This window comes from Alnus glutinosa, chromosome 3, assembly GCF_958979055.1.
Source record: "Alnus glutinosa chromosome 3, dhAlnGlut1.1, whole genome shotgun sequence".
NCBI classification, from domain to species: Eukaryota; Viridiplantae; Streptophyta; class Magnoliopsida; order Fagales; family Betulaceae; genus Alnus; species Alnus glutinosa.
In genome coordinates, this window is record NC_084888.1 from 2,982,867 (window position 1) to 3,002,197 (window position 19,331).

The window sequence follows — 19,331 nt, forward strand, 5'->3', positions numbered from 1 at the left end:
GTGGCCAACAACCACCTCAAAGTTCGTGAGAGTGGTTCTGTCACCTTTGTATTTTTTTTTTTTTATAATTATGATATTTCAAAAATAAAAATGTGAGTATTTTAGAAAGAAAGACAATGATGTGATCACTTTTTCTTAAATTTTAACGTCTAACACTGACATAAATTATATTCAAGAGCCAGATTATGCGTAGACATGAAGACTAATTTGGCCAAAAAAAAAATGTCCACAAATTGGTAACAAGCTAGAAGTCAACTTCATAAAATTGATCCATTTAAGTAGAGCATTAGTTAGACCCGTGATTAGATTATAATTATCAATTGATATTTAATTTGTTGCCGTACTTTGCAGTATATTCTACTATTTTATCCTTCCTCTTTTTCTTTTTTTTTTGTTTCTTTTAATAATCGACAAAATTTATGTACACCAAAAGAAGATGAAGGTTCAACGTCGGAGATCGACGGCCGATCGAGTATCTTCTGACGGCTATCACACGTTTCCTTTTCATCTCTTTCCTCTCTCAATTATTGTTCTTTTAATATGTCTCGGTTCTTTAATGTGTCCTCTTCTCAATTAAATGGATAAAAACTAGTTTAAAACAATTAGGTACGAACCAATCTAACAAAGTGATATGTATTTTTAAATTATGTAAAAAATACATATATTTTTATTTATATTACTAAAAAAGTATGTACTTTTCACATGATTTAAAAATATATGTAGGATTATATGATCCTTTTAAATTATTTATCTTAAAAATTGGATTGTTCAATTGTTTAGGAGGATCATGATATGTATGTACGTGCAACATGCCACTTTATTATATTATTGATTCCACCAATTTGTTGCTAATTTCTGTTCCAAATAATATATAATATTCTGACCAAGTCACCGCAGTCATATATACGTTTTACTCGCCAAAAAGAAAAGAAAGTCGTCGTCACCAAGGCACACGTCCCTCCAATGCTTCAGTCCTCCAATGTTCATCGGAGCATATACTACATAAACCTCCTCCACTATCCAATTGTCGACTCTCTCTCTCACTCTCTCTCTCTCTCTCTCTTTGTGTCCTGTAACATGGGAAAAAAGGAGAATAAAAAAGAAAGTAAACTGAGCTGGTGCATGAAGGCACCCATTAGAATCCTGATAAAGCTGAGGGACCTCTACATCCAAGGCATGAATGAATGCTCCGGACGCCTGGACTACGGCATGGCCATGGGATGCCCCACGCCACAAATATCCACTCTGCCAAAGAGCTTCAGCACCAACAGCGCCAGATCCACCAACAATGAAGATTTCCGGGAGCTCATGAGAGCTGCTTCTACGAGAAGCCAAGCCAATAAAGCTCAATGGGATCTCCCTCAAAAACAGCAGCCTGCAAAGTCTCCGACGACTACACCGCCTAATAATTTCTCTCGGAGCCGTAGCGTTGGTTTCGGGAGGATCGATGAAGACAAGCCGTGCGATTTTGGAGAAGATGATATCAAGGTCAACACAGATCATGTATATCCAAGAAGCAGAAGCTACGCTGTCAATAGGAGAACGAGGGTGTTTTAAGCAACATTATATGGAAACGAGGTTGAAGAACAGGAAGCTTTCTTGTCCCTCGTTTTTATCATATATATATAGTTAATTGTTTCTTTGTTTTTTGTTATTTCGATCTTGAAGTAATTGTTTCTTTGTTTTTTGTTATTTCGATCTTGAAGTGTATATATATATATATATATATATATATATATATATATATATATATATGTATGTATGTATGTTTTCCGTCGCTCGTGTTTGAGGCTTTGGATTCTGTGGTGTGATATTGTCTGATGTTGTTGTTTCAAGTACTTGTGAAAATTCGATGAACAGAATTCAAAACTTCAGTATGTTATGCTATTTCAATTTTGCAGAAATGTACACGTACGTTTTAGATTTCTCTAGCCTGGCCTTGCCTACTAATCAAGGGGCAGGATTCTGACTCTCTAAGTGCCAGTAGGCCCAGTACTCAATCAAGGGGAAAGATTTGTTGACCTTAGAAGCACCAAGAGAGCAAAGTTCTACAATGACATTTTCGTCTCAAGATATATATACAGATTAGAGATGAAAATTCATATTCAATTAGGGTGTAGGTCATATCAGAGTTTATATGAGTACAAAATTATATACGTCAATTTTAATCCGACTCATTTAATTAAATAAGTTAGACATTTCAACTCTACCCTATAAATTTTGTGTTTGATTCGTGTATCATGTCAAAAAAATGTTAGCCCTTACGTCGTCTATTGCACTATATAAGTCTATTTAACTTGATCCATTTAATTAAATGAATGAGACCTTTTAACCCTAACCTGCTAATTTCGTATTGGGTTTATGTCGAGTTTTTGGCTTGTGTAAATTATTTTTTTGCCCTGGTCACACTATGGGCGAAGTAACAAAATCCTGCAATAAATAATTACCATGTAAATGAGAAAATTGAATAATGGCTACACAAGAAGTTAGGCCAAATGGGGAAGTGAATGTTTCATTTTATTGGGATTTTCTATTAAATCCTAACTAACGGGTTACGTGCAAAATATCTTGCGAAAGATAAAAAGTTTAGACAAAAAAAAAAAAAAAAACCCTCCCACGGCTGGCCATGGGTCACCTCCTAGTGAAGTTTTTTCTTTTCTTAAAAATAAGGGTATATTTCTAATTTACAAATTTTATGAGGGTATAATTAATAGATATTTTATATCACGTGATGCTCTTGCCGTTTAATTTAACGAAAAATTCTCACCCTGATAGACTTTGTAAATTGAGTGAGAGATTAATAAAAAACACTTCATAAATTAAAAATTTGGGAAGACACTCCAAATTAGATGATAATTTAAAAGCTTTGAGTGTAGTTCGGCCGTGACATGGAGCTCTAATCATCATCCATTATGTTTTAGTAGAAAAAGATTGAAGCTTTAGTCGGTGGTAGCCCATGTATTCAGAGTTTGGACCCATATGTATTCCTGATTGACAAAGCTAATGTTTTTTTGTTTTTGTTTTTTTTTTTTTAAAAAAAAAAAAAGCAATAGAAAGGGGACGAGGGTTAAAGGAGGGGTCCTAATAAGTTCCTAGATCCTTTAGTGCTACTTTCTCACTTCTAAATTGTATTCATCAGCTTCCTAATAAGTTGCAGCACAAAAAGATAGGTTAAATTATATATGGTATATAAGCCAATAATTGAGACAAAATAAACAATTAGATATTGCTAGAGACACTATGAAAACGAAAAAGGCCCATATTGAAAGATTTTCCCAATAAATTATACATCATTTGGTCATGACATGCACTTTCGATCTCCATCAGCCATGAGTTTCTCCCTTTTCTACAAGCATTCACGAATATGATGTGATTTTTGTACTTCTTAACTTGCTCTTTAGGGCATAATTGAATGCCCTTGCAACCAGAAATTCACCAACGAGGTTGGTGAGAAAAGTGTTAAACAGAAGCTGTCGGGGCTCTTCTTCATGTGAGAGTTAGGCCTTCTCAATTCTTGTGATATGCTTCTTTTGGTGATGCCAAATTGAATTACAAGTTTTGTCGGAACAAGTGGCTCATATTTGTTCAAGCATAAAGAGTAGTATTAAAATATTAGTATAGGTGGCCAGTTGTCGATGCGTAGTGGAGCAAAGTGAATGGAATTGAGCTCCGACAATTGGCCCATTGGGCATGATTAAGTTTATGCTGACCTAGGATGAATAGGTTGTGTGGGTGTGGGAGCAACGCTCCGCGGTACAATACATGGTATTTTCAGCTTTTTCATATATATCCGTACAGTAGGGTTTTCATACAAATATGTTATATTGTAACTCTAAATCCCATAAATTATATACTGAAATATAGCCACACACTTGTGGACGTAGGCACATTGCCCGACCATGTAAATCTGTGTATTAATTTTCTCTTATTTTCCTTTTTTCGATCTCATATTATTCATCATTATTGTGCACAATAACAACAAGCTCTCAAGCAGGTACCGAGGTACCAAACTAAAGACTTGGCCTCTCAATCATGCTTTGACTCCTCTCAATAAGAAATTTTGATCCCGTCCCTCATGCCCTCAAGCTGCAAAGAAATCGTGCCGTGACAAATACACCATTACAAGTCATCGTAAGGCCCCTAGAGAAACTTGATATCGAATTTCATAAATAAAGAAGATGGTTTATCAAAAGGACATAAATTTTTCCCAACGTCTATTCTTTAACACACAGTTTCATCAATAAAGTGGAAGCTTTATGGTGAGATTGCCATGGTTGGGGTTTTTGTGAATTGGTTTAATGCCAACAAATTAAGTTGAATGAGATGAGATTGGCCCTCTACTTTTCACCCCTGATCAACTACTTTTTCAATTGAAGGTTAGTAATTAATGTTAAATATTTCTATTTGAAATGTGTTTGTGTTATTATTTTACTCATATTTTGTACATCTCTTTTACAAATTTATTATTGGATCTATGAGATCTAAGTCTCGCAAATTTAATAATAGATTTGCATATCTTTATACAGAGATGGACAAAAGATGTTCAAGAAAATAAAACCACATATATATTTCTCTTTTTATTTTCTTTATTTTAAGATTTTTTCGATTAATAAAATTAGCATTTCAATTAAGTAGTGTTAGTCTTATAACAACACGAGTCATTGTTGAGGAAACTAACTTGGATTTGCTAAAGAGTTTGTTACTTTGACCTTCTCATTCAATCCAGCACAAGTATAGGCCTACTTTTTCTAGGAGGGAAATCTGATTACTATATAACTATCATACAACTAAGATAATGTATCCGTGCAAATCACCTATTAATTTATTTTAGTTTTATTTTTTTTAAGTATTAATTTAAGGACCGATTTTCACTGTTATACATTAAATAACATTACTATTTAAATATCTATCTCTTACTTAAGCATTGGAGTGCTGTAATTTTTTTGGATAATACTTGCGTTATGAGTACTTTGCCGAATATTAAATTTGTGTCCGATAGGAAAACACTACTCTCTGGCCTGTTGAGACTTAAATCAGTTTAGTGATAAAAAAAAAAAAAAAAAACTAAGATAAATTTATTTACTTAAATTAGTATTTTGACACTGTCCCACCACGTACCTAAAAAATTTAAGCCGACAAAAAATATAAAATTTAATCATGTAATTAATATCTTAACATTAAGCCACTACTTTTATAATTGATCTGTTGGATTAAACTTAGTTATAAAGAATGTATTGAGTTTCTTTAATGCCGACAGAGAATATTGATCATAAGACATGGGACTGATCCACTACTTTTTATCCTTGATCTTTAGATTATTTTATTGGTCAATGAATTACTCGTTCAAGGAACAAAATCAACAAAAAAAAAAAAACATTATAACAATCTTTTACTGATTTATTTATTTATTATTTATTTCTAATAATCCCTTTATCATCAAGTGGTAGCTCTTGTAAAAGTCTATGGGCCTTACTCACTCTCAAAAGACGCTTTAAGAGAGGAGGGGTGTTCATAGCTTATAAAGTCTACAAGACAAGGATCTCTTAACAATGTGAGACACTTTAACATGGCTTATAAAGTCTACAAGACAAGGATCTCTTAGTAATGTGGGACACTTTAACAGCTTTAATATCCTCTTTCAAGGGAGATCCGGATTCGATATGGCAGAATAAATAAACGGGCAAGGGAGATGGAGAGGGATAGAGTTTGAAATTTGGAAGAAAGATTAATAGTCCATTTGATGTTTGTAAAAATAATAATATTAATAATATAATTGCAATTGTTCCACATCTGCTAGAGTGATGTATATATGGCTAAGGTGCAGCGTGGGTCCTTCAAAGTTTGGAGACTTTATCTTCATATTTTTATATTAAAAAGTTTGGTGAAACATATATATAGTTTTATTTTATTGTAGATCATTCTTCTTCTTCTTCTTCTTTTCTTTTCTTGTCACACAAGATAAAAAGAAAAATCTGTCTCAAATTGAGGAACACAAAATTATAGTATTGTAGAGGTTTAGGTGAATGTAGAGTTTGTAGCAACAATAGTCGACTCAAGAAGTAATGTGTTTCTTTATTATCTCCTCCTAAATAACTTGTAAATCCCGTGCTTAAGAATCATAATCCTCTATGATTGGGGTGTCTGAATTGCACTACAATTTGGACAGCCCATAGAGAGAGAGACAGGGAGATGCAGGGCCCACTTGCTCCAAGTAGGTGAACCTAGGGGTATACAAACGGTGCGGTTATAACCGCTTTAAAACCGCTAACCGCCAACCGCTTATAACCGCTAACCGTCCATGCAGAGGCGATTACCGATTATAGGGTTTGGGAAAAACGGTTAATAACCGCTAACTTCTTATGTATATATATATTAAAATATAAAAATTAAAAAGTAAAAAACTTGGAGGGCGTCGTTTTGGGCAACATATATAAGTATATTTTACTCTTTTAGGTTTAGGGTTGAATCGTTTTCTAATTTTCCTCACCTCATTCTGCCGACTGCCGCTCGCCCACATCGCCCAGCCTCTGCCTCTCGTCTCCCCTCCACTCTCTACGACGTCCAGCCTTTACCTCTTCGCCGCCGCTTGTCTCCGCCGTTGCTGCACTGTAAGCTTCTCCACTCTTTCTCAATTTCTCTCGCTTTCTCACGCTTTTGTCTCAGCTTTTTTAGGGTGTGTTGTGTACTGTTTGGGATTTTGATTTATCTAGGGCTTTTGTCTTAGCTTTTTTAGGGTGTGTCACCGTGTGCGATTTTTGTTTGTTTTAAGGTTTCACTTTAGGGATTCGATTTTTCATTTTGGGTTGATTTTAAACTTTGTGATGGCTATTGGTATATACTATATATTATATAATGTTCTGAATATCTAATTGTTCTCTATTTACTGGATGTTAGAATTATTTCTTCATTTTAGGGTTTCAATTTTTCATTTTTGGTTGAATAAGAAATACACCATGTTCTGTAAATCGTGAAAACCGCAACCTTTGAGGATTGAATGTGTTTTTCCTGTCATTTTTAGTTTTCGCTAGAAATTTGATTTCCTTATAGAATTTTGATTCTCATGCTTTTATAACATAATGATGTGCTTCTCAATCTCACTATCAATAATATTAATTCTTCCATGAGAAACTTGGATAAGGAATACTCCAATTGACATTCGGGAGTTGGAGGAATTTGTGGAAAGCTTTGATGAAGAAGGTAAATGTTTGTAAATTAGTAGTAACTTTTCATTTATGCAATTATTATTTTTGAAACTTACTTTTCAATTAACTAAAGCTTCTTCTTTTGTAGATGGCGCTCAATCAAGGACCGAAACATACTTGGACCTTATCTAATATCTAGAAGGATGTTAGTATCAAAGGGTTATTGATTAATTTGATTGTAATGTTTTGGTTTTGGTTATTTGGAATTGTAATTGTAATTTTTTGGTTTTGAATTTGGTTATTTTGAATTTGTAATGCCTTTGAATATTTGGTTATTTGGATTTGTTTGGTTTCGGAATTTGGAATATCTACGTGGTTATTTGGATTTGTAATTTTTTTGGTTTTGAATTTGGTTATTTGGATTTGGTTATATGGTTATTTGTTTGTGCCTTTGTGTTTTAGATTTGTAATTTTGTATTTAGATTTGTTAATTTTGTACCAAAGGGCAAAAGGCCCAAAAAGTATTAAAAAATTTTCTTGAAAAAATTAAAATCTGTACAAAAACCGGCCCAAAACCGGTGTAAACTTGGCCCAAAACAAGTGTAAACCCTGCCTAAAACCGGTTTAAACCCGGCCCAAAACCCATCTTCAAAAGCGGTTATATAACCGCTGGTTATTAAGGTAATAACCCCTAACCGGCGGTTATAAAAATAACCGCCTCCGCCTAGGTGGTTAGCGGAGGCGGTTGGTAAAATGAAATAACCGCTAGGCGGTTAGCGGTTAGTGGTTTTAGCCAATAACCGTCGGTTATAACTGTTTGTACACTCCTGTGAACCCGCACCTCAAGATGCCCAGAGCAGATGAGCCCACAGCCCCCTCTTTGTGGGCTGCCTTGTAGGGAATCTTAGTTTCTGCAGGTCATTCAGATAGACAAAGCATACTACATAATTTTCTTCCACAACCTCTGCTTGTATAAGCTTGTAGTATTTGTATAAGAAACCCTTGGCTTTGAAAGAGTGTAACTTGTTATTTTGGTCTTTTGAGAATCCTTTTCCTTTTTTCTTGAAGATTCAGGGGTTATTTGTGCCGACAGTTATGTTGTTCCAACGTAAAGTCCGATCTATGTTGTCCCTCCCAAAATTTTAAAATTTACATCTTTTTATAAGATAGACCCCCAAAAATTTATTGTTCCGTCCCCCAAAAAAGTTTTTTTTTTTTTTTTTGGGGCCCCGACATCAAAATTTCTAGTTCCACCCCAGCCTGCCAGAGTGTGACAAAAGGGGGACAAAGCCCGTTCAAAAAAAAAGGGGGGGACAAAGGAGGCCATGTGGTTGTTGATCCGTGTACCACCTTACTAACATGCAACAAATATTAGCAAACAAATGGACACTCTGAGCACCTGAACAGCCACGCAAACTCTAGTGAGGGACTTCATATATATTTTCATGTACACCAAGAGCAACTTACAGCAATGGCAGCAGCCAGCTATTTCAGGTGTGTATGTTTCCACTTTATTCTTCAACTGCTTTTCTCGAAGCCTGCGGTTCCTTTCTCCAGTATTAAGTCTCTGCCGGGATTTTCTGGTTCTCTCCCCTTCAAACTTGAAACTGGGTGAGTATATGATCTTTTTGTCCTTTTATGATATCTGTGAAAGATTCATCTTCAAAATCAAAGAAAGATTCTAAATGTATGTAAGCAGATACATCGGGGTGAATGAGAAGGAAGATGTGCAATTCTTCTACTACTTTATCGAATCTGAAGGGAATCCCAGAGAGGATCCCCTTATGCTCTGGTTCACTGGTGGCCCTGGCTGCTCTGCTATCTCTGGACTTACTTTTGAGATAGGTTGCTCTTTATTTCTGTATTATGTCTTTATAATGAGAAATACCACCGAATATGTACATTAATTCGTCATTCTTACACCCAGACCGGGATCCTCCTAGTGCTACAATTAAGCCCCGAAAACCCCCTCTCTATAGGGTAACTCCTCTATGCATGCAATTCAAACACCCCAATTATAGGGCTGCGCCCATGCTAGAAAGATAATCCTCCAACAACAAAAAAACACCATTTAGAATGTCTATAATGCAGCTCTGATCTACTGTCCATGAGCATAAACACGTTTTTCACATGCCTTTTTCTTCTTTAGGTCCTCTACATTTCAACATGGTCAAGTACAATGGCAGCCTACCAACTTTGGCATTGAATCCATACTCATGGACTAAGGTAGATGCACGCAATTTATTGACTTTGTGCTTGCAGATTCTTCTTCTTCTTCCCTTTTCCTGACATTGTTTATTGGCTAATTGTGAAATATACCAAGGTTGCCAGTATAATTTTTGTGGATTCACCTGCTGGCACTGGATTCTCATATTCAAGGAGCTTTCAAGGTTCTAAGACCACAGATACAACACACGCCAATCAGGGTTATGGTTTTTTAATAAAGGTGCAACATCAAATTCAATTACATTCCGGTTAATACAAAAGATAAATGCTAAAAACCACACTTTATCAAACTTTACTAATGTGACACTGCCAATAAGCTTTTGTTAAGAAAGAAAAAAAAAATAATGGCTGATTGACAGTGCTACATCAAAAGCTTAGGATAAAAATATAGCTTATAACATTACTCCATACAAACACTACTTAAAATGGGAATAATAATTGATAACTTGGTGATGTGAAATTTGGCATGCCTAGTATTTGATTCTTCTTTACCATTATGTTTGTCCATCTAATGATATGGTGCAATTAGAATCCTCAAATAAACCAACAACTCTTTTACAATTCTTTTATAGTTTGTTGACATGTGTCAATATAACATTTGAGCCATGTCAACCACTAAAAAAATAGCACTCTCCAATTACATGCTGACACATGTCAAAATAAGTTGTAAAAAAGTCATAAGTCTAACATTAAATCTGTGGTTTATAAATTCTCCCTTATGCCCATAATTTCGGCCTTGTTAAGCAGTGGTTGCTCAATCATCCCAGTTTCATTGCTAATCCCCTATATATCGGTGGTGACTCATATTCTGGCATGATCGTTCCAATCATTGTTCAAAAAATATCAGATGGTATGGTAATGATAAACATATCCTTCTTTGAATGCCTCCATAGCTTACCTTGATTACAAAAATCCCCAATTAATTATGATGTTGCAGGCATTGAAGCTGGGTACGAACCACTACTCAATCTTAAAGTATGTGATCTAATACCACTTCCTCAATTGCTTTGCTAGATTCTTGCTATCTCAGTAAGAAAAATGCTATAAACTATATTTTTATCTCACAACTATTTCATAATGCTAATGTAGTAATCGCAACTAACCCTTAGATTTATTTATTTTTTAACATAAGTCCAAAGGTTGGTTGAGACTACCAGATTAGCTTTATGGGATAGTTGTGGGATAAAAATATAGTTCCTAGCATTACTCATCCTAATAATGTTTTACAAATTGTTTCAGGGTTATTTGCTTGGTAATCCAGCAACCGATCCAAAATTTGACTTCAATTCAAAAGTTCCATTTGCTCATCGTATGGCAATCATTCCTGATGAGCTTTACAAGGTTATTTGGTAACATCCCTACTTGTAGAATTCCTAGTCCAATGAAAAAATTCATCGCCTGCAACCTTTTTGTTTTCCTTTATCATCAATTGCCTCAACTCTGCATATTTCACTGTAAAAAGTGTCAGTCATTTTGCCTTATTCTTAGAGGGCTAAAAGGAGTTGCAAAGGGGAGTACATAGAGATAGACCCCAGCAATATACAATGCTCAAATGATCTTCAAGCTATCTCAAAGGTAACTAGACCACCCACTGTTTTCCATTTTGACAAAGACCATTCTCTTTGTTCTCACTATTTTCTGCGTTATTGATTAGATTTTTTGCTTATATAGTGCACTGAAAGGATAAACAATCCGCACATCTTGGAGCCTAAGTGCCCTTCGAACCGTCCATTGAATAAGATAGCTGAAAATCGAAGATATCTTATAGAAAGATATGGAGAGTCCTATGAACCTGAATTTCGTCGATTTGGGTGTAGAGTAAACCCTCACCTTTCTCTTATCAAAGGTCTGTTTAGTGTTTGTGATAATATGAATGACAGATTGCCCAATATTACAGAACTATAATGATTTTCTCTGCAACATATGGGCAAATAATAAAAGTGTCCAGAGAGCACTTTATGTGAGAAAGGTAAAACATGCTTTCCCAAAAAGAAAGATATTGATAAAAGGATGTTACCTTACAATTGATTTTGATGATGAAAATCAGGGAACAGTAAGTGTATGGACACGATGCAACATGCATTTACATTACCAGAAGGATGTTGAGAGCACTGTAAGCTATCATTTTTATCTCAACAGCAAAGGCTGTCGAGCTCTCATATACAGGTTTGATCACATTCCTTTCTGCCCATTACTTCATGTTCTATTTGCAAGCAGTACCAAACTGCAAAAGAACAAAATGAGATGTTATGAGCAAGGCCGGTAATTTTTTACATGACCCGTGAACCCAATATGAAATTAGAGTTATGGGGTTTAATCCATTTAATTAAATGGGCCAAGTAAGGGTTTACCTATATAGTTTTATACTTATATATCGGCATGATTCGAACCCGACACAAACCCAATATGAAATTGGCACGTTGAGGTTGAGGGGTCTAACCCGTTTGATTAAATGGGTCAAATTATGGTTGGCATATATACCTATGCCTCGACACACGATACGAATTGTCACCCCTAGTTTTAAGTGGGTGTAGTATTCTAATTGGCAACACAAATTAATAAGATTAAGTTGGGTAAGTCAAAACTGACTGTACTAATACTATACATACCTGTTCTGCAGTGGTGATCATGACATGAATATGCCATACTTGGGAACCCAATTGTGGATCAAATCTCTAAATTTGTCCATTGTTGATGAGTGGCGGCCATGGCTGGTAGATCTTCAAGTTGCCGGGTAGGCCTATAGTTAGACAGATGTGTTTAACAATTTAGGGTTCTGTTACAAGTTGTGATTGTTGTCGTTTTTATGCAGATTCACAAGGGGATACTCAAACCACCTCACATATGCGACTGTAAAGGCAAGAAAGAATAATATTCTAGAATAAATGTCATGCCAAGTGAAAATGAGTGGAATTTTAGTTAGTATGGCTTGTGCAGGGAGGAGGTCACACAGCCCCGGAGTACAGGCCTAAGGAATGCTATGCCATGTTCAAAAGGTGGATTTCTCAAGCACCACTGTAAACACTTTTTGGTACCAGCTCCAGTTAGCAGATGTGCTTGAAATTGCTAATAATTGCCACTTAAGTGACCATGATGTGCTTTGTTACCATGTTGTCCCCTTAGCTTTTTCTTTTCTTTGTTTGTTCCTTTCTAGTTGCTGCCTTTTCTTCTTGGTTTGTTTGTATTATTTGCCAAGGAAAAAAAAGAAAAAAAAACTTAGAGCATCTCTAGCACTGGTTTATCTATTATAGCTATACCAAAATCAAAATTCTCTACTTTACCTACTCACTTTTTCAATACCCAAATGGGCCAAACACCACCATTTTGACTTCGGTAAATTAGTTTTTTAATTTTCTCAGCATCCAAACATGGGACAATGAAGATTGGAATCAAGACCCCAAAACCATTCTCAATATTATCCAGAACAACCAACAGGAAGAAGCAGATGAATTAAATTCTCGATCCGATGTAGGAAAGTTATGAATTGAGAAACAGAATGCAAGAATTAATTTACATTGAAGATCAAAGAAAAAATGAAATAAAACTTCATTTTGAATCAGAGAGAGAAACAACCTGAAGAAATTGGAGATATGGAGGAAAGTTTTTTTTTTTTTTTTTTGATATGTCCACACAAGAAGAAGAGGGGGATTCGAACTAGTGACCATCGCTTCATGAAGCGTTGTCTTTAGCCGATTGAACTACGCCTTGAGGACTATTATACTCATTTTATACTAACTGATCCATTATGTTTTAAGTGATTTTTTATATAATTATTATTATTATTTTTTTTAAAAAATCACTTAAAGCATGCCACGTTCATTACCAATCCAACCCAATGTAAGAGTAATGCTTATTCACGTCTATTTATTATACTCATTTTACACTGACTGATGCGTTGTAATTTAAGTAATTTTTTATGTAATTCTTTTTAAAAAAAAAAAAAAAATCACTTAAAATACGCTACGTTTATCAATATGAAATGAATATATTAAATAGATGTGAAAAGTAGCCATATTCATAGTGTAAAGCTTCTAGCAGGTGTTTTTTTTTTAAAAAAAAAAAAAAAAATTATATATATATATATATATATATATATATAAGGCAAAGGTGAAATTTGGTTTTATGTTTTTAAAAATGTTTTATATTTGAATTGTTTGTTATTACTTTTATTTTGATAAGATAAAATAAAAGATAAAGTTTTATCCAACGGAGCCAAATAAGATTTTGAAGAGAATATGTTGTTGCATTGGAGTATTGGGTTCTTGAAAGTTAACTATTTTTTTTTTTTTTTTGAAAGAAAAAGTTTACTAAAATTTGTCTAAAAAGTTACTCCTTATATTTTAACTATCTACTTTTTCAAATGCAAACATATATCTTACAATGTAACTCTTAGTTTTAAATTAAAATATAATTCTAGTTTTAATATTAATAAATTAAAAACTAGTTTTTAATTTTTATATAAGTTATATATTTATAGTTTTTATATATTATTTATTATGAGTGACATGTATCATTATATAATTAGATATAATGCTGCAAACTAACGAAATCTATTACGATTTTGGATGAAATTTGATAATAGGAATTTATCAACTTCTCTGTACTCCCTGTAATAGTACCGCAATCGGTGTTTGGATCCTTTGAATTTTATACACCACTTTAAATCTCTTTAACGGTGGTTTAGGTTCTTGGCATCTATGTCAATAATTAATTAGCTCACATCTTTGAAAGTATTGCATTCGCGTATTTATTTTATTAGATTTGTGTCTTTTGGGTTGTTCAGTCCTAATTAATTGAGTTTCCGTTCATGTAATTTTCTTTTTCAAGCATCTCAAAAAAAAGAAAAAACAAAAATAAAAACAAAAAAGTGGAGCATGCGGAGGGAATTTTGAAAACATTGAAATGGAGGGATAAATTATTTTAATAAAATAATCTAACATTTTTCCAATAGTCACCTGCTTTCAATATAAATAGGAGTCATAGAAGTTATACTCTTCACTTTTCATTCACCTGAAAAACTTGCAATTTCGCAGAGAATGGGTCTCTCTTTATTTCGCCGGGCCCAAATGTTTTTTTCGTCAGACTCCGATGACGATTTGCTTATGATAATGACAATACTTGCGATGCAGCAAAGACCGAGAAGGCAGAGAGGATCAACATCACGTCGTCGTCGTTCTATTCAACGTCGTCTTGAATTCAACTCATCAAACAAGTTCAACATCGACCAGATCCAATGCAGCAATCAAGATTCCAAAATAAAAGGTGAAATTTCTTGCGTACATTCTGTCAAACACTTTAGATACATCTTCTTACACCCAAAATTGAGATGAGAATTTCGCGTTTTCTCTCTTAGTCTTACATATTCATTCACCAAATACAATGATGAAATAATTCCACGAATCAACCAGAAAATCAAAATATTTTGGAAGGAAAATTCCCTCCTCGTCTCACCGATTTCCCTTCCTCTTCATTCGCTTTCCGCCGCTCTCACCAAGTCCTCCTGCTTCCTTCTTCTTTCGACCGTTCTACATGATTCTTTGTCCATTTCTCTTGATTTTCCAGGATTTTTAGAGAGAGAGAGAGAGAGAGAGTGGCTAGTAGTATTTGGGTCGGAACAGTGTAACAGCATTGTTTCGGTTTCCCACAAAACAGCTTTTTGAGCACTAAAATTGACATTCAGCTGTCTCTTTGAGCTTTTCTCTGTATTTCAAAACAATGCGCCTAGAAGAAAAACGACGCAGGTTCAATGAAGCCGTCGTCAACATGCTCTTTCCCCAACCTCCGCCTCCTCCACAAGTACTGTGGGAAGAGGAGGAGGAAAACGAACCGGTGAACATATTACGGGAAAACTTCGATATGGATCTTATTCCAGGTTTCAATTTGCGAACTATTTTTATATAAAAATTGTTCGCAATCAGCAATTTTACCAATTGAGTGAAAATGCAGACGATTTGGAAGAGAGTGGTTGCTCTGCATGCGATGATACAGATGGAGAATCCGGGCCTCGTCGGAAGCTGCCGAGGGCTCAGAGGAAGAGGCTTCGCAAGAAGAAGCTCAAGGAGGACGCGTTCCGCCGCGGAAATATTGCTGGGCCGTTGTTACCTTCAACAAGTGAAAGTGAAGCTGGTGACTGTGGCGGTGGAGGTCGTGATGTTGAGACAGAACCTCCAGGTGTTCGTCGTAATGCCGCTGAGAAGGGAGTTGATGCTACAGTTGACAACTATGGTGAAGGCAAGAAGAAGCTCAAGGAGGATGCATCCCGCCGAGGAAATATTATTGGGCCGTTGTTACCTTCAACAAGTGAAAGCGAAGCTGGTTACTGTGGCGGTGGAGGTGGTGATGTTGAGACAGAACCTCCAGATAGTCGACGTAATACCGCTGAGAAGAAAGTTGATGCTACAGCTGACAACTCAGGTGAAGATCCACACACGCACAGAAACTTAATGTCATATTCAATTGTTTCACGTGCCTGAGTAAAGCCGTCCCTTTGTGTTATGTATTTGTTTAGGAGAGGAGGCTGCTTCTGCTAACCAAACAAAACTGAAGCACAGAAGGATGGCTAAAAGGCTGGCAAAGGAAAGATTGAAGTCATCTAATATGGAGAATTGCAATCAAAATGACCAGCCTTGTGCTGAGGACGTGGGTTCACCTGAAATCGTGTTGCCGTGGTGAAATCTGCACAGGGTGAAGCCATAGAGCCGCAGATACCCAATGGAACGGCCAGTGCAGGTTTTTGATGAATACCATGGAATGTTGAATGGTTGAAATGACAGAGACACTGCCGAAAGTCCTTGTTTATTTTGATGCTTCTTTTGATGTAAAATGACGAACATTTATTTTGATTCCTCTGATATATTACTTATAGAGAAGTGTTTGGTGGACAACATTTGCACAACAAGATTCATTAGCGGGACTAGTGAGTACATGCATGAATTCTACTGGTGAGTCTTGTTATGTAAATAACAAGATTCATTAGCGGGACTCGTGAGTACATGCATGAATTCTATCGGTGAGTCTTGTTATGTAAATAACAAGATTCATTAGCGGGACTCGTGAGTATATGCATGAATTCTACCGGTGAGTCTTGTTATGTAAATATTGTGCAACAAAGTGATGTAAAAATCTTTTTCCTAACTTGTATTAGCATTCAGCTCCCTGGGCATGGGCATAAAGATAAGGGATAATTGCACCGGAGGTCCCTGTGGTATACCATAATTATTTTTCACTCCCTATGGTTTAAAAAGTTCACTGGAGGTCCTCGTGATATGCAATAATTACAAATCGATCCCTGGCGTCAAATTCTGTTAAAATTTTTAACAGATTCCGTCAAATGCCACGTCAGCGCCACGTGTCGCCAATAAGATGGCGACACGTGTCTATCGTAATAAAAAATATAAATTTATTAAAAAATAAATAAAAATACTTATTTTTTTATAAAAAAAATTCAAAAAAAAAAACAAAAAAAAAAAGAAGCTGAAGGGGTGGCCCAGCCACCCCTTTGGGGGTGGCCTGGCCGCCCCCAGCCACTGGGGGTGGCCGGCCGCCACCCCCAGTGGCTGCAGGGGGTGGCGCGCGGCCACCCCCAAGGCCGGGGGTGGCGCGCGGCCACCCCCAAGGCCAGGGGGTGGCCTTCGGGCCACCCCTAGATCTACTAAGGGTGGCCCGATGGCCACCCCCAGCCACTGGGGGTGGCCGCGCGCCACCCCAGGTGGCCTCTGGGGGTGGTGCGCGGCCACCCCCAGTGGCCGGGGGTGGCCATCGGGCCACCCTTAGAAGATCTAGGGGTGGCCCGAAGGCCACCCCCTGGGCCTTGGGGGTGGCCGCGCGCCACCCCCGGCCACTGGGGGTGGCCGCGCGCCACCCCCTGCAGCCACTGGGGGTGGCGCGCGGCCACCCCCAGTGGCTGGGGGCGGCCAGGCCACCCCTTTTGGGGGTGGCCAGGCCACCCCTTTCCCATTTTTGTTTTTTTCTTTTTTTTTTTGTTTTTTGTTTTTCTTTTTAAAAAAATAAGTATTTTTTATTTATTTTTTAATAAATTTATATTATTTTATTAAAATTAGACATGTCAGCGCCACGTGTCACCAATAAGATGACGACATGTGGCGCTGACGTGGCATTTGACGGAATCTGTTAAAAATTTTAACAGAATTTGACGCCAGGGATCGATTTGTAATTATTGCATATCACGAGGACCTCCAGTGAACTTTTTAAACCATAGGGAGTGAAAAATAATTATGGTATACCACAGGGACCTCCGGTGCAATTATCCCTAAAGATAAAGGTGGTGTTTGGTAACCTTTTTTTAAGGGTTATATTTTGTGTTTTTTTGTCAAAAAAAAAAAAAAAAAAACATTTTGATGTGATATAAAGATAAAATGAGTTTTAATTTTTTTTCGTGAGGAAAGTTGTTTGTTAATGTTTTGACTTTTTGGGTAAAAAGAAAAAAACTTAAAAAAGGAAAGAGAAGTGAATTAGCAAACAAAGCTTTTTCATTCTTTTTATTTTATGTTTTTAAAACACAAAACACCCAAAATTATTACATCACTACACCTTTTCAAAGAAAAAACTCTAAAAAATATTGACAAACGAAATGAACTCACACAGTCACACATGTTAAGAACAAGAAAGTCGGGAATGATTCATTTGACAAGATTATGCACCCCAAATTGCATATAATTGCATGAGAAATGATTTTTTATTTTTCATTTGGTGTTTATCTTTGTAGAGTTTTTTCGCAAATTGCTTATTAAATTTGTGGGTTTTACATATTTAATAATTAATTTACAAAAGAAATAGACTGCAGATATACAAAAAAAAAAAAAAAAAAAAAAAAAAAAAAAAAAACGTGCATTAGCTCTCTAATTGCATAAGTGTCATATGAAGTACTATTTGTTGTCCCACACCCATCAAAAATTCACATCACATAAGCTAAATTAGTGTTAAGAAGCCCTGTCCAGTTGAGTTATAGAAGCTGATCTTACGGAATGCAATTCACATTTCGTTCTTTTCAATTTTTGTAGTTTGAAATTTTTAATTTTTAATTTTGAAAAAAATATTTAGAATAATTTTCACAAATTTATTTAAAAACAAACTCATAACTCGAAATAACCGATGAATAGCACCCTTACCGCATTCATATAGATTCTTTACATTTCTATCTAAATTTCAACCAATGACTTTTCAAATGTATTATTAGTCTAATTATCTATTTTTACTTTATATCATTTAAATATCTTTCTTTATTCCTTTTTTTGGTAAATTTTTTATTTTTTTCAAATATATACTAACTCTTTGATTAAAGAGAATTTTTTTAAAAAAAGAAAAAGAAAAAAAGAGAAAGAGGAGTAGAGAATCAGATGGACATGTTTTTTAAGGAAAATGCTAAAGATCTTCCACTCATCTCCCCTCATCACCCTCTTTTCCTTAAAAAAATTAATTTTTATTAAAAAGTTGTCTCTGATGTGACCATCAGAGACAACTTTTTAATAAAAATTAATTTTTTTATTATAAAAGGGTAATAAGAGAGGATGAGAGGAGGATGTGTAGAATGGCTCGTTTTTTAAACTTTTAATTAACCATTTTATGTATAATTCACAAACGTATAAGTCATTCTCGGTGCTTGTGTCCACGAGTCTTTATTTGGGACACAATATTTGTAAAAAAAAAAATATATTAAATATTATATTTTGATATTACAATGTTAATGTTACGATTTTAACTTCTTCTTTTTTTTTTTTTTTTTTTTTTTTTAACAATAACTAATCTACCTACTAATTGAGACTACGGCCACGTCCCGCTTCTTTTGGCTGTGCATGGTGTTGGTTGAGGTCTACTCTACGACTGGGTGGGATCGGTGATGGCGAGTGTCCTTCACGCGCCGCCGTTTCCGGCGGATTCCGCTTCTTCCTCTACTATTGGCAACCTTTTTTTAGGTTTTTTCTACTTTATGTTGTGTATTCATTT

General features: G+C 35.6%; 3 protein-coding genes across 3 annotated transcripts; all 3 read left to right on the plus strand.

The window, feature by feature from the left end:
- Positions 1-926: 926 nt before the first annotated feature.
- On the plus strand, positions 927-1,692 carry LOC133864060 (uncharacterized). Its single transcript, XM_062300256.1, has one exon. The coding sequence runs from the start codon at positions 964-966 to the stop codon at positions 1,555-1,557; it is 594 nt and encodes a 197-aa protein (XP_062156240.1). The 5' UTR covers positions 927-963; the 3' UTR covers positions 1,558-1,692.
- Positions 1,693-8,613: 6,921 nt separating this feature from the next.
- Positions 8,614-12,389, plus strand: LOC133862626 (serine carboxypeptidase-like 7). Its single transcript, XM_062298469.1, has 14 exons — positions 8,614-8,753; positions 8,842-8,987; positions 9,292-9,368; positions 9,466-9,588; positions 10,116-10,218; positions 10,306-10,343; positions 10,608-10,709; positions 10,857-10,943; positions 11,040-11,186; positions 11,266-11,337; positions 11,416-11,534; positions 11,989-12,102; positions 12,181-12,226; positions 12,306-12,389. Exons 1-14 carry the CDS (start codon positions 8,614-8,616, stop codon positions 12,387-12,389), a joined length of 1,398 nt encoding a protein of 465 aa, XP_062154453.1.
- Positions 12,390-14,378: 1,989 nt separating this feature from the next.
- On the plus strand, positions 14,379-16,542 carry LOC133864271 (uncharacterized). The gene is made up of 3 exons (XM_062300553.1): positions 14,379-14,630; positions 15,315-15,782; positions 15,877-16,542. Exons 1-3 carry the CDS (start codon positions 14,405-14,407, stop codon positions 16,038-16,040), a joined length of 858 nt encoding a protein of 285 aa, XP_062156537.1. The 5' UTR covers positions 14,379-14,404; the 3' UTR covers positions 16,041-16,542.
- Positions 16,543-19,331: the final 2,789 nt, after the last annotated feature.